The sequence below is a fragment of the Protopterus annectens genome, chromosome 14.part0 (genome assembly GCF_019279795.1).
Source record: "Protopterus annectens isolate FY-2018-M chromosome 14.part0, PAN1.0, whole genome shotgun sequence".
NCBI classification, from domain to species: domain Eukaryota; kingdom Metazoa; phylum Chordata; order Ceratodontiformes; family Protopteridae; genus Protopterus; species Protopterus annectens.
Window position 1 is genome coordinate 610784031 of NC_056748.1, and position 12896 is coordinate 610796926.

The 12896-nt window shown below is 37.1% G+C and overlaps 1 protein-coding gene across 3 annotated transcripts in view; it reads left to right on the top strand.

Moving 5' to 3' along the window:
- LOC122789133 (WASH complex subunit 2A-like) overlaps window positions 1-12896 on the top strand; it is a 2558205-nt gene that overhangs the window by 2426406 nt on the left and 118903 nt on the right. For all 3 annotated transcript variants that reach the window (XM_044056354.1, XM_044056357.1, XM_044056356.1), the window contains one exon: window positions 2346-2520. In XM_044056354.1, coding sequence (XP_043912289.1) covers window positions 2346-2520 — 175 coding nt within the window. The remainder of the gene's footprint in view (window positions 1-2345; window positions 2521-12896) is intronic.

The following is a 12896-nucleotide window of genomic DNA, read 5'->3' on the forward strand; positions in this document are numbered from 1 at the left end:
CATCAAAGGCTAGGCTTACTACATAGAGCAAATAAATTCTTTACTCTTTCTAGTAGAATCACCCTAGCTAATATCTGTTTTATACCCTCTCTTCTCTATGACTCACCAGTTTTGACTAACATCCAGATGTCTCTAAAGTCACAACTGGAGCAATGTTATAATGAGATAACTAGACTTGCAGCTAACCTGCCACATAAAGCTCATCATTGCTGTGCATTACATGCTCTCAGCTGGTTAGAAGTCTCACATTGACTACCCCATACACAACAACAACTTAACCTCTCTACATACCCTTCTGTCTCTTCAATACTTCATCACTGTCTCCCAAATCTCCCTCTGCACTCTCAAGACAAAGAAACTGCTTGAAATCTAGAAGTCAAAAAAAGTATGGGGCAAAGTTTATACTCAAACTTCATATCTAAACTGTGGAACTATATCCCAAATTCAATCAGAACTATATCCAATCTTTCATGTATTTAAGTCCTCTCTCAAAGAATTTCTTACTAACTCATGGCTATACCCATGCACCTCAACTGCATTATCTGTATTAACAAATACTTTACATTCTTACTAACCTAACCTCTCATACTATGTATATATACCTGTCACTTGCCCTCTCCCCACTCTTAAGGTGGACTTTTTAATTTTTATTTCCTAGCACAATAGACTGTACTTTTAATACTTTTGTGTATACTGATTGTCATATTTAATCATAATTTTTTCATTTATTTTTTTATATCACTGATGTCTCTTTATGCTGTATTGTAACCTGTGTATTCCAAACTCATGCACCTCAACTGTTTACATGTTTTTTTTTTTTTTTTTACATTTGTACTAGTGTTTTATTTGACACTCTGGAGCTTTTCTCCCCAGGCATCTGCTGAAAATGGGTATTCATTACCACGTCAAACTTTCCCAGTAAACATATGTCAGTAAATAAAATAATAAATACATTTATTCTGTCCATTTTGTAACTCTCCTACCATAATGGTACCAAGATGAACTTGTAGGCCAGACTTTTCTGTCCCCAAAAACTATCTGTAACTCATCTTGTGGTATGTGCAGGCTTTCCTAGAAATATAATTATTCCAACATGTCCTGGCTCTGCATCAGAACTTCCTCTTTGTGGGCTATGCATGCTATACATTCGTGTGGGAGGTGCCCAGGAGACATCCTTACAAGATACTTAAGCCTATTCAGCGAACTTCTGTCCACACATAGATTGCCAAAACTTCTCACCATATCACAGAGAGAACAGTTTTGCTGTGAATGTACTCTGATGAAGTATACAGCAGAGTCTGTCTTAAGTATCAGGTGCAAGGAGGAAAGACATCTTATAGGATGCCAGTGCATTGCAGGAGGTGTGCGCGCACACACACACACACACACACACACACACACACACACACACACACACACGCACACACACACTCTCCTAGTGACTGCAATATTTTCAGTTAACTTGCCACTCTGTCTTTGACATGTATGAAGAAGCCAGAGACACTAGTGGAGCCCCATGTGGTCATGAGGAGAACATGCAGCCTCTGCAGAGAATGTACTCTAGTTGAGAATGAACCAGTGAATTCCAAGCAATGTGAGGCATCACTGCCCCCCCTGTCTGATTGCCAAGTAGCTGCTAATATTTTAAATGCTGGGAGTAGGTATACTGAGGTGGTTTCATTTTTCAGCCAGAATATTTATTTGCCATAATTTACTCTGTATCCCAACAGTGTGACATTGCATTGTCTCTCTTTCATCTTAGTCGGTTTCCGTCTTGCTGTTTTGCTTAGAATGATAATACGCTAATGTAGTGCTTTCTTCAAGTATGTCTTAAGACACTGTCCACACACATTCTTTTTCAGTGACCTTCTTTATTGTTAGTTGCAAGCTCCTAAATAAATATTTATACTTATTTCCTTGGTTTGACAAGAGTATTGACTAAATTTCTTCCTTTTGCAAAGGTCTTAAATGCAAGTTGTATGCATCATTCTCCTGGTGTCTTAACAATGCACATCACGTTTTGTGCCATTCCATGTGTGCTATCTGCTCACGTATTTTCAACTTGTACTCAGAGTGTTGTTATGGACAATGTGATATATTAAAAATTACAACATACTGAGAAAGGCATATGTTCATAGAAAACCAAAATCAAAAGGAGACTTAATTAAATTATGCTTTCTTTGTATTTGTTGCTCCACACGTCAAATTAAAGAGAAGGTAAAGGCGCTTGTGGTGAAGAAAAGCTTGATACTTGGATGATGATATAATTTGTCATCAGTAAATTAATTGTTAAGTGTAGCCATGTTTCCATTTTTCATTCATTTAATAAGTATATTTATGTTTAGGATGACATTTTTGCAAGTGAAACTGCAAAACCAGCTAAAAAGACTCAAGAAAAAACATTGGCCTCCAGTCTGTTTGATGAAGATGTTGATATTTTTGCTGATGTAACAGTGAAACCAAAAGAAAAGAAGACAAAGAAAAAAACAGAAACAAAGTCTATTTTTGATGATGATATGGGTAAGTAGATGAAAGTACTGTGATCATGCAGTGTATTTATTTGTTTCTGTTAACCAGGGTGGAGCACTGATTCTCGTGGACCTTTTTCATACCCAGGCCAGGACTATCACCTGGTTAAGGAGCATGCTCAGAGTCATACAGTAGGCAGCTAGTGACTGTGGAAATGAACCGCTAAACCACAGGAAGCAGCTGATTAACAACTCATACCCTTATTCCTGTGTGGAAACTACCAAACATAAATATAACTTATGTCATCCTTGTTGGTTTAGAAAGAAGGCAACCATATGTACTTCTGGCAGCTTTGACCTGTAAATGGGTTTTTTTTGGGGGTGGCATATAGCAAACAACCCCCTTCTGATTGTTTTTCCAGCAGGAGAAGTTAGTTTTGAGCTATTGTCAGGCTGACCCCTCACAAAGACTGTGGTAGCAGTGTTAAATAGCATTCCAAACATAGCCACACAGAGACATATCGCTTAACAGATATGGGAAGTGTGCGTGCGTGTGTATGCATCTCTGTGATAACTATTGCATAGTAAGCCCAACTAGAGGAAAGCTCAGTAGATAAATGTTACATCATTATAAATAACTAATAAACGGAACAAAAAAGGATCATACAACCACGTTAGCAGTTGTATTATCAGTGAGACCAGCTAAAATGCTTTTGCATATGCTTTTTCAAGTCAAAGTCCTCAAAATGCATATGCAAAAGTTTTTTAGCTGGTATCATTGGTAATGAAAGTGCTAACATAGTTGTAAGATACTTTTTGTCGTGCTTATCTTATGAGTAGTCTCAGGGCTGAATGAAAATCCCTAAACATTAAATAAATACATATCTACTAATAAATTCAATTATTTTCTTAGTCTTTGTTTTGTAATGTTTTTCACTCATTTAGATGTTGCTTTGATATTTTAATAGTGTTTGTGAATAAAGGGAATCCAGTGGAAATTAATATTTATATAATATATGTATTTAAAATTTATAGATTAACATATATATTTATTAGTAGATATGTATTTAATGTTTAATAAATGTAATGAATTTTGTTTCTATAACTTATTCAATTATCATGTTTTATATATTACGCTGGATTTGCATTTCACTAGGTGTTGTATGTGTTTTAAGGTTTAATTGTTTAATTAATGGGATGGGCTTCTGATGTATTTGAATTAGAATACTATAAAAACTGTGATTTTTTGGATGTGTAATATCCCATGAATGCGAATAGCCGAGGTACCAGCAGGAGTAAATCTGAGGGTGTTATATCTACCATTGTGTTGTGTTTTTTATTCAGTAGTTGCAAGTTCGTTGCAGAAGTTTTCATTTTGTTTGGATTTATCTTTGGTTTTGGAAAGTGGTGAGATTACATCATGGAGTCCAACAGTGTAAATGGTGGTCAACGTAATGGTGGCGATGCTCGCTCTTTCTCTGCTCTTGTCAAGGAGAGAGAGAGAAAATTTCTACAGACCAGTACCTGGGGTCCAAATGAAGTAAGTGGAGCAACTGGCCAATGGGAAAGGCTGGAAAGACTGTTAAAGAACTGAGTTTATATTATGATACTAAGCTCTTGGAGAAATATTTGAGCTTGCACATAACTCCAAGAGGGCTTAGAGTGAACAATTTGCCAGCCGGCGAGTTTGGTGAGGAAGAACAAGATCTGTTGGATGGGTGGCGACAAATTTTGCTTGAATGCACTCTAGGATGGTTAAGAGTGCTAGTAAAAAGGAACAACAGACTTTCTGACAGAATGCGTAAAGACATTTCCTCAGTGGAGGAGTGCATTAAAAAAAGATTGTTCCATGACCACTTGGGGGTTAAAAGTGAAGGATATTTCAGCTAAGCTTGACAAAGCTGAAATTGAAGTGATAGATGGTAAGAGAAAGAAGCTCATACGTGATACTAATGAGTTCCAGTCTGGCCAAGTATATTATTAGCAACAGAAACCTCATCAGGGGAGGTCTAAAAAGAATCAACTTAGATTCGTTAATTCCAGCAGAGACGGTTCAGTATCATCAGGAGACTTCTCATCCAAAAAGTGCGTCTGTTTTGAAAGTATCCCTGGCGAGGCATCACCTGAGGGGTCCAATCGGGACAACAGCAGAGAGCTGATGAGGGAGCAGCTAGCAGGAATGGCAAATCTTAAGCGTAAGGGAAGATGTAACAGATAATTTTTCTAGTGTTTCTAGCAGTGGTTTGAACATTATAAATCTTTCAAACCTTGATATTTCTGAAGATGTAAAGAATTTGTTATTGAAAGGAGCGAAGTTCGTACCAACTACGTTACCTTCCTTAGCGAGAGTTCTTATTGAGGAAAACAAGTTTTGTCATAAACTGCATCTTAAGGTTCATTTTTCTAAAATTAACAATGAAAGTAATGACAGAGGTTTGGAATTTGGTTCTGCTATGGACAATGACTCATTATTAAACTTCTCTATTTATGACTATGAAAATGTTTTTGAATATGATATCTCCGATTCAAACATAATGGCTAATGAAGAAAATACATTTAGTTTACATATAGGGTATGGTCTCTTATGTTTACCTAGACTACCTTTTCATGAGAGTTCCTTTTGTCCGCCAAAAGTTAATCAAATTTTATGTTGTTTTGAGAAGTTGTTGTATTACAACATAGAAAATTTGTTTAAACAATTTTGTTGTAGGGAGTATAATCTAACAAAAAGGGAATGGGAAAGTTTGAAAAATCGTTGTGCACAGGCTGATAATACAGTATTCTGTGTGGCTGATAAGGGGGGCAATTGGGTAGTCATGAATAGGCAGCAGTATAATCAAATGGCTATGAAATTGTTAGAAATAATTGAAGATTATACTTGTTTAACTTTCAATCCATTACAAAAATTTAATAAGATGTTGTTGGAGTTATTGGAGAAAGGAGAAAGATTAGGTTTTTTGAATAGTCAAGATGTTAAAAAATGATTCATAGTAAATCCTGTTAATCCACTTTTTTTGCCATACCTAAGATACATAAGGATAGGTTTGAAGACCCCCCCCCCCCCCCGGCAGACCAATAGTATCAGGTAGGAAGTCTTTTATGTATAATGTTGGAACTTTTCTTGATTTTTTTGCTTAAACCTTACATGTTATAAATTTCTTCTTACATCAAGAATGGCCAGCATTTATGTAATATGATGAAGAGTGTTACCTGGCAAGATTATTTTTGGGTCAGTATGGATGTGGTTTCTTTGTATATCAACATTACTACAACTAAGGGTTTGAAAGCAGTTTATAGGACATTAGGTGAAGGACCACGGTCATCTTATATAATTGAGCTATTGGAATTTTGTTTAAAACATAATTATGTTGTGTTTGACAATAAAGTTTTTTTTTTTTTTTTTTTTTTTTTTTTTTTTTTTTTTTTTACAGAAAAAGGGTATGGCAATGGGGGCAGCATATGCCCCCGCATATGCAAATATATATATGGGACATTTTGAGAATACATTTATGTATCCAATGGATTTTTTTAAGAAAAATGTCATCATGTATAAAAGATATGTTGATGATTTGATCATGATTTGTCGGGGGCCCATGAAAGACTTCAAAAGTTTCTTTGAAGGGTTAAATCATAACACTCATGGATTAAACTCCCAAAAGGAGAGATATCTATACCAAGCGATTGCAGCCCCCCAAACATCTCCAACGCCCAAGTGAGAACTGCTCTCTCCAAAGCAAAAAACACAGCATCCATGGGACCTGATGGTGTCCCCGGCTGTGTGCTCCACGAACTCAACGAGGAATTAAACCCACAGCTAGGACAGCTGTTTAATCATAGTCTTACCTCTGGATACGTACCCAGGGAGTGGCGCACTGCAACTGTGGTCCCACTTCACAAAGGTGGTGCCTCCACCGACCCTGGAAATTACCGCCCATTAGCTTGACAAGCCTTATCTGCAAAGCCATGGAGAGGATCATAATGGACCTCATAAATAAAGACATAGGAATTTGCAGACTTTGGATCCATCCCAGTTTGGCTTTGTCAAAGGCAGATCATGCCTTCTAAACTTGGTTGACTTTTTCAAACAGTCACCAAAGCCATTGATGAGGAAAGGCAGTCCATACAGCCTACCTCGATCTGGCGAAGGCCTTCGATACAATACCCCACTCGGGTATCATTGAAAAACTCATCAGCTTAAATGTTAACCCATACATCACAAGATGGGTTGCAAACTGGCTGAGTGACAGAACCCACAGGGTCAGAGTTGCTGGCACCATGTCAGACTCAAAGCCTGTCACAAGTGGTGTACCACAGGGCTCAGTCCTGGGCCCACTCTTGTTTGGCATCTACTTTTCCGGTACAAGCAAACACAGGAGGGTTATGGCTGACAAAGTTTGCAGATGACTGCAAACTGGCTGCCATAGTAGAAAACACATCTGACACAGATATCCTTCAGAAGGGTCTCACAGAAACGGATAACTGGTGCCAGAGCCATGGCCTAAAGTTAAATGCCAAAAAATGCATAGTCATACCCTTCGGGAAAAACAAGGTTACCCCTAGCTACCAAGTAGGTGGCAATCCACTGAGCACAGAAGAAGTTATCAGGGACCTGGGGACCCAGGTTGATAGTAGTCTGTCATTCGACACCCATGTAGCTAAAGTAGTTAGGAAGACCTTCTACATTGCCCACCTTATCATGAAGGGATTCTCATCTAGATCAAGGGAGGTCATAGTCTCCTATACTCATCACTCATCAGACCAATGATTGAGTACAATGCCCCATTCGAATGTATCTGACCCGACACTTGCAGCAGCTGGAGAGGCCACAAAAGTTCCTCACCAAAAGGATAAAGGGTCTCAAACATCTGTCCTATGCTGCCCGACTGAAAGAACTCCAGCTCTATTCAGTCGCTTACCGCTTGCTCAGAGGTGACCTTTGCCTAACATACAAGGCCATGTCAAACCCAGATTTGATGAATATGCTTCACCTCAAAAAATCTAGATCCGTCAGAGCCACAAGGGCAGGAGACTTAAACCTCGACATGGCTATTAATAGGACGTGCTGGAGGGATAGATTCATCACCCAAAGACTCCCTATGCTGTGGAATAAAATCCCGGTATATGTGAGGCAGAGCACCTCGCTGGCCTTGTTCAAGAGAAATCTTGACCAATGGATGGGAGATCGCAGATATACCCCAGGGATTACCTCAGTGTCACTGCTCGACAGAGGCACAGCAAAATAATGGATATAGTTCCCCATACTAAAGGGGTGGCGTAAGCCACAAAACTATGGGCTAGGCTTGTAAATGCCCTCGGGCAGATAGCCTAGTATGAACCTATGAACCTATATGTAATGAATAGAGAAGTTATGAATTTTTTGAATCTGACTTTTTTTGTTGAAGATGATCAGATTTAGTTCAAGCCGTATAACAAACAAACCGCTGTTAATTTAATTTTCTGTTTGCATCAAGTTTGCATCCTAGACATTTGATAGATGCGCTACCCTTAGGGGAATTTAAACGGACTTGGTCCAGCACATCCCAGTTTGGACAAAAACAAGGAGAATTGGAATTAGTTTAAAGTAGGTTATTAAATAGGGGCTATTCTGCTGAACTAGTTGCAGCTGCCAAAAACAAAGTAATGGGTAGTGGTAGGGTTAGGGAGATGAGAGGCCATACCTTTGATTTTTATATCAAGTCCAAAGTGAAAGAGGATGACATATTTTATGTCATGAAATATAGTGCCTTTTCTGAGAGGGTAGTTAAGGTGGTTAAACAGTTGTGGTCTTTGATAAGTTCAGATGAGGCTTTGGGAAAAGTTTTCCCAAAGAAAGTCACTTTCTCTTACAAAAGGTTTTATAATTTGAGAGAATTATTAAACAAATCCATTAAGTTATGTGATTCAAACCAGAGGTATGGGGCCTTCCCTTGTGGCAGCTGCAATCTATGTTCTAGGATTAGGAATTTGTCTAACACATTTATTAATGGTAGGAAATATCAAACTAGGGGTAGATTTAATTGCAAGACTTGTGGTGTCATTTATATATTGGGTTGTGGTTATACCAATACCAGATGGTACATAGGGCAGACAAAGCGTAAAGTTAGGATTCGAAGTTTGGAGCATTTGTCAGATATTAGGAACAGGAAAAGAGAAAGTACAGTAGCTCAGCATTTTATGACAGCGCATGAGGGAGACAGTGGTTCATTGTTTTTTAGTGTTCTAGCTGATATCACTGGATTTGGGAATAATGTCCAAACCAGGTCAAATTTTTTGGAAACCGCCTTCATTTTTAATTTTATAACTCTATATCCGGGGGGGGGGGGGGTTGAATCAAGAGGTATTGATGCAATTTCATTAATTTTCTTAGTCTTTGTTTTGTAATGTTTTTCACTCATTTAGATGTTGCTTTGATATTTTAATAGTGTTTGTGAATAAAGGGAATCAAGTGGAAATTAATATTTATATATTTATTTAAAATTTATAGATTAACTTGTATATATTTATTAGTAGATATGTATTTATTTAATGTTTAATAAATATAATGAATTTTGTTTCTATAACTAACTTATTCAATTATGTTTTCTATATCACGCTGGATTTGCATTTCACTACGTGTTGTGTGTGTTTAGGGTTTAATTGTTCAATTAATCCGATGGGCTTATGATGTATATGAATTAGAATACTATAAAAACTGTGATTTTTTTGGATGTATAATATCCCATGGAGGCGAATAGCCGAGGTACCAAGAGGAGTAAACCTGAGGGTGTTGTATCTACCACTGTGTATTGTGTTTTTTATTCAGTAGTTGCAAGTTTGTTGCAGAAATTTTCATTTTGTTTGGAGTGAGTAAGGTTTGTTTGACAGTCACCCTTTCATGTATGAAGAATGTCTTAGCTGCCACCAGGAGAAAATGTGAGATAGAACCACGTAAAGGACTATAACTCCCCTAAAAAATTGTGTGTGCGTTTATATATATATATGTATATATATGTATATATATGTATATATATATATATATATATATATATGTATATATATATATGTATATTATATATATATATATATATATATGTATATATATATGTATATTATATGTATATATATATATGTATATATATATGTATGTATATATATGTATATTATATGTGTATATATATATATATATATGTATATATATATATATATATATGTATGTCTATATGTATATATGTCTATATATATATATATATATATATATATATGTATATATATATATATATATATATATATATATATGTATGTATGTATATATATATATATATATATATATATATATATATATGTATGTATATGTATAGGTACATAGAAAAATTCTATAATGCATTCAGACCTTATTGAACTATTTGATAAGACTGGGTTCCATATAATTAAGCGAGACAACAATAGAAAGTTACAGAACCTTGAAAGAGACATTAAAAGACTTGATAGCATCAGTAGTGGCTTGCTATTTCAACAAATGACTGAACAATACAATAAATAAATTAGCTGTAATGCTAGGCGGAAGCGCTTAGTTAACTGTGTGTCTGTCTGTTTCAACTAAAAGTGTTAATTCAGTAGAATAAAAGACCATCCTTTCATTTTGAGCTTTGGGCTGCAGCTTTTTTTTATTTGCATTTAAGGAGGGGGAGTGGAGTTTGGTTCCTGTATTTAACGTTGTACCTGCTACATTCTCTGAATGAAACTCCACTTGAAGAGAGTATAATGACACTTGCTGGACAGTCTTTAGGTACAAAAAATTAAAAGGATTAAAACAGACTCATATCGCTAGTTCAGGCAGGCAGCACTGTTTAACAAGGTAAGTAAAATGTTTCTTGCCACTGATGCATGGACAAGTACAAAGAAACTGTTTACCAGTTCAGCTTCATTACAGACCAGTAATCCATGTAAGACACTTTGAGGCCAGAAGGTAGTTGTTTCTTACACTACTCATAAAAAATGTGGTTTCATGTCCTCTTACATTCTCAAAGTACACATTTCACAACAGTAGTGTAACTTCCTCTTCCTCTTCTTCCAAGTTCTCCTGAGTACTTAAGAGCCTACTTAGTGGATCTTTTAGATTCTGTAACTTCTGTCGTATTGGTTTTGGAAACTGGTTATACAAGCAACTACCTCCCTCTCTCCCCAGACCTAATTATCTACCTAACAGATGAAGACTTTTAAGTGCCAGCTACTTGCCATACCCTTAATAAGTTCAAATGTCCATGAAAGTTTAAAAAAATCCTCAGTTATTCAGGATCTTGCTTGCCTATTGTTGTACGCCCTTGTAGTTATTTACCTGCCAGACACCTCCAAATAACAGTCAGACTGTTAGTTGTCAGGGGAAAGTTTAAAAAAATCTGTGTTCTAAACTCAAGGCATGCTTTTTATTGGCAAGAAAATGTGCGTCTATAGTACAACATCAAAGCTTTAGTTAATCGAATAACTAAAGCTCGATCTTGTAATATCGACAGCTAAAATTGTCGAACGGACGATTCAACCAAAGGAAACACTTCCCTTGGCCAAATCAAAAAAAAAAAAACTTTATATCCGAAATCAAGTGGGGGCCTTTACCCCCAACACCCCACCTACCTAAATATACCAACTCGAAGATCGCTCAAAATTGGAGAAATGGACATACTGTACAGAACGGCCAAGGGAAGTGTTTCCCTGGGTTAAATTGGCTGTTTGATCATTTACAGTTTCTATATTACAAGTTTGAGCTTCACTTATTTGATTAAGTAAAGCTTCAATCTTGTAATATAGAACCGAAAATATGATATAATTGGAAAAACAGTGTTGTGTACAGAAAAGTTTGATCTTCATTTCCAGCTTGAATGTGTATTTTATTACCTTGAAAGTTTAGTGTAGAATAAAACATTAAAATGTATACATTATATACATGCTACTTTTCTAGTAGTGCATTTTGAGAGTTTATTCCAGATGAAGTGTTATGTCCGCAGTGGTACAACGGTAGCGTTGTTGCCTCACAGCAAGAGGTTCTCCTGTTCAATTCTCGGCTGGAGCACCTTCTGTGTGGAGTCTGCATGTCCTCCCCGCGGTCGAGTGGCCTCCGAAAGACATGTGTGAATGGGCGTGCCTTCGCTGAAGGTTGGGCATCGGGCTGGCAACTTGGCACCATAAAAATCGACTGCCAATAATTAGCGGACCGGAGTTCTTCTGTGGCAACCCCTAACCGGGAAAATGCGAAAAGACAAACAAACATTCCAGATGAAGCATGAACTGTTGTAGGCCTTTTTACTCACTGTTAGAGAATGGGCAAAGCATATATCCCTACCCTCATTAGAGAATCGGTGTTCTCCAACAAGAGATTAATGTACAAGTAGTGCCCTTTAAAAAAACAAGCCTGGTGCTTCGTGGCAGTGAATTAAGGTGAGGTGCCTTGAAGCTGAGAGAAAAAAACAAAAAACAAATGGACACCACTTTTATACTTGCTAAATGCAAATCTTCTGTTTAGTAAATGTAAAATTTAAAAAAGTGTCTTTGTGTGTGATTGTGCATGTCTGTGTATTTCTGCATGTGTGTGAGAAAGAGAGAGAGAAAGAATAATAGCATGAGAGAGAGACAGAGAAGAAGCATACCAACTTTGCATGCATTGCTTAAACAGTAAGTCATATGAAACTCTAATATCTGGTATTGTTGACAGATTTTTATCTCAAACGTTCTACCAGGGACAAAGCAGAACTATGCGGTAAAAATCAGGTACAGGTAAGAAGCATGGGTAGGGGATGGGGTTTTGCAGTGCCCAGCAGTGGCCTTAGGTCAACTGGTGCCCTAGGCAAAAGGGCTTAATGGTGCCCCCCACCACACTACCTGGTGCCCCCATCCTGGTTTACCTACACCAAATAAACACTGAAAAAGCGCCCCTGCTAGAGCGGTGCCCTAGGCGGCCGCCTAGTTGGTCTATGCCTAAGGCCTGCTATGGCAGCACCTTATACTCTTTGAGTTTTTTCCATTAATTTGATTACAGTGAGACAGCTGTGTCTGCTGAGCAAGTATGTATGTGCACACTCGTATGCATGTATAGATAGTAAATACATACATATTTTAGATCTAAAATACTACTAAAATACAATTGTATATGCCACAATAAGTTTGAAACATAAGGCAAATGAACAGCTTTGCGTCAAAATTTTAAAGTATATTGTAATAAAAATGCAAAACAGTTCAACAGGCAGCCTGTTCTCTAAATGCAGGAGTGCCCTCCAGGGTAGGAGTTATTAGGTCATTAACACTATGGGGTGGTAAGGCCCTCCAAACACCCCTGGGTGTGCTATAATTGTTTGATAATACCTACTGTCTTGGGCATAATTGCTTGAATACATTGGATTGAGAAACTTTATAAGCAAAGATTGTATTAAGACCTTGTTTGGAAAACGTTTTAAACAGCAG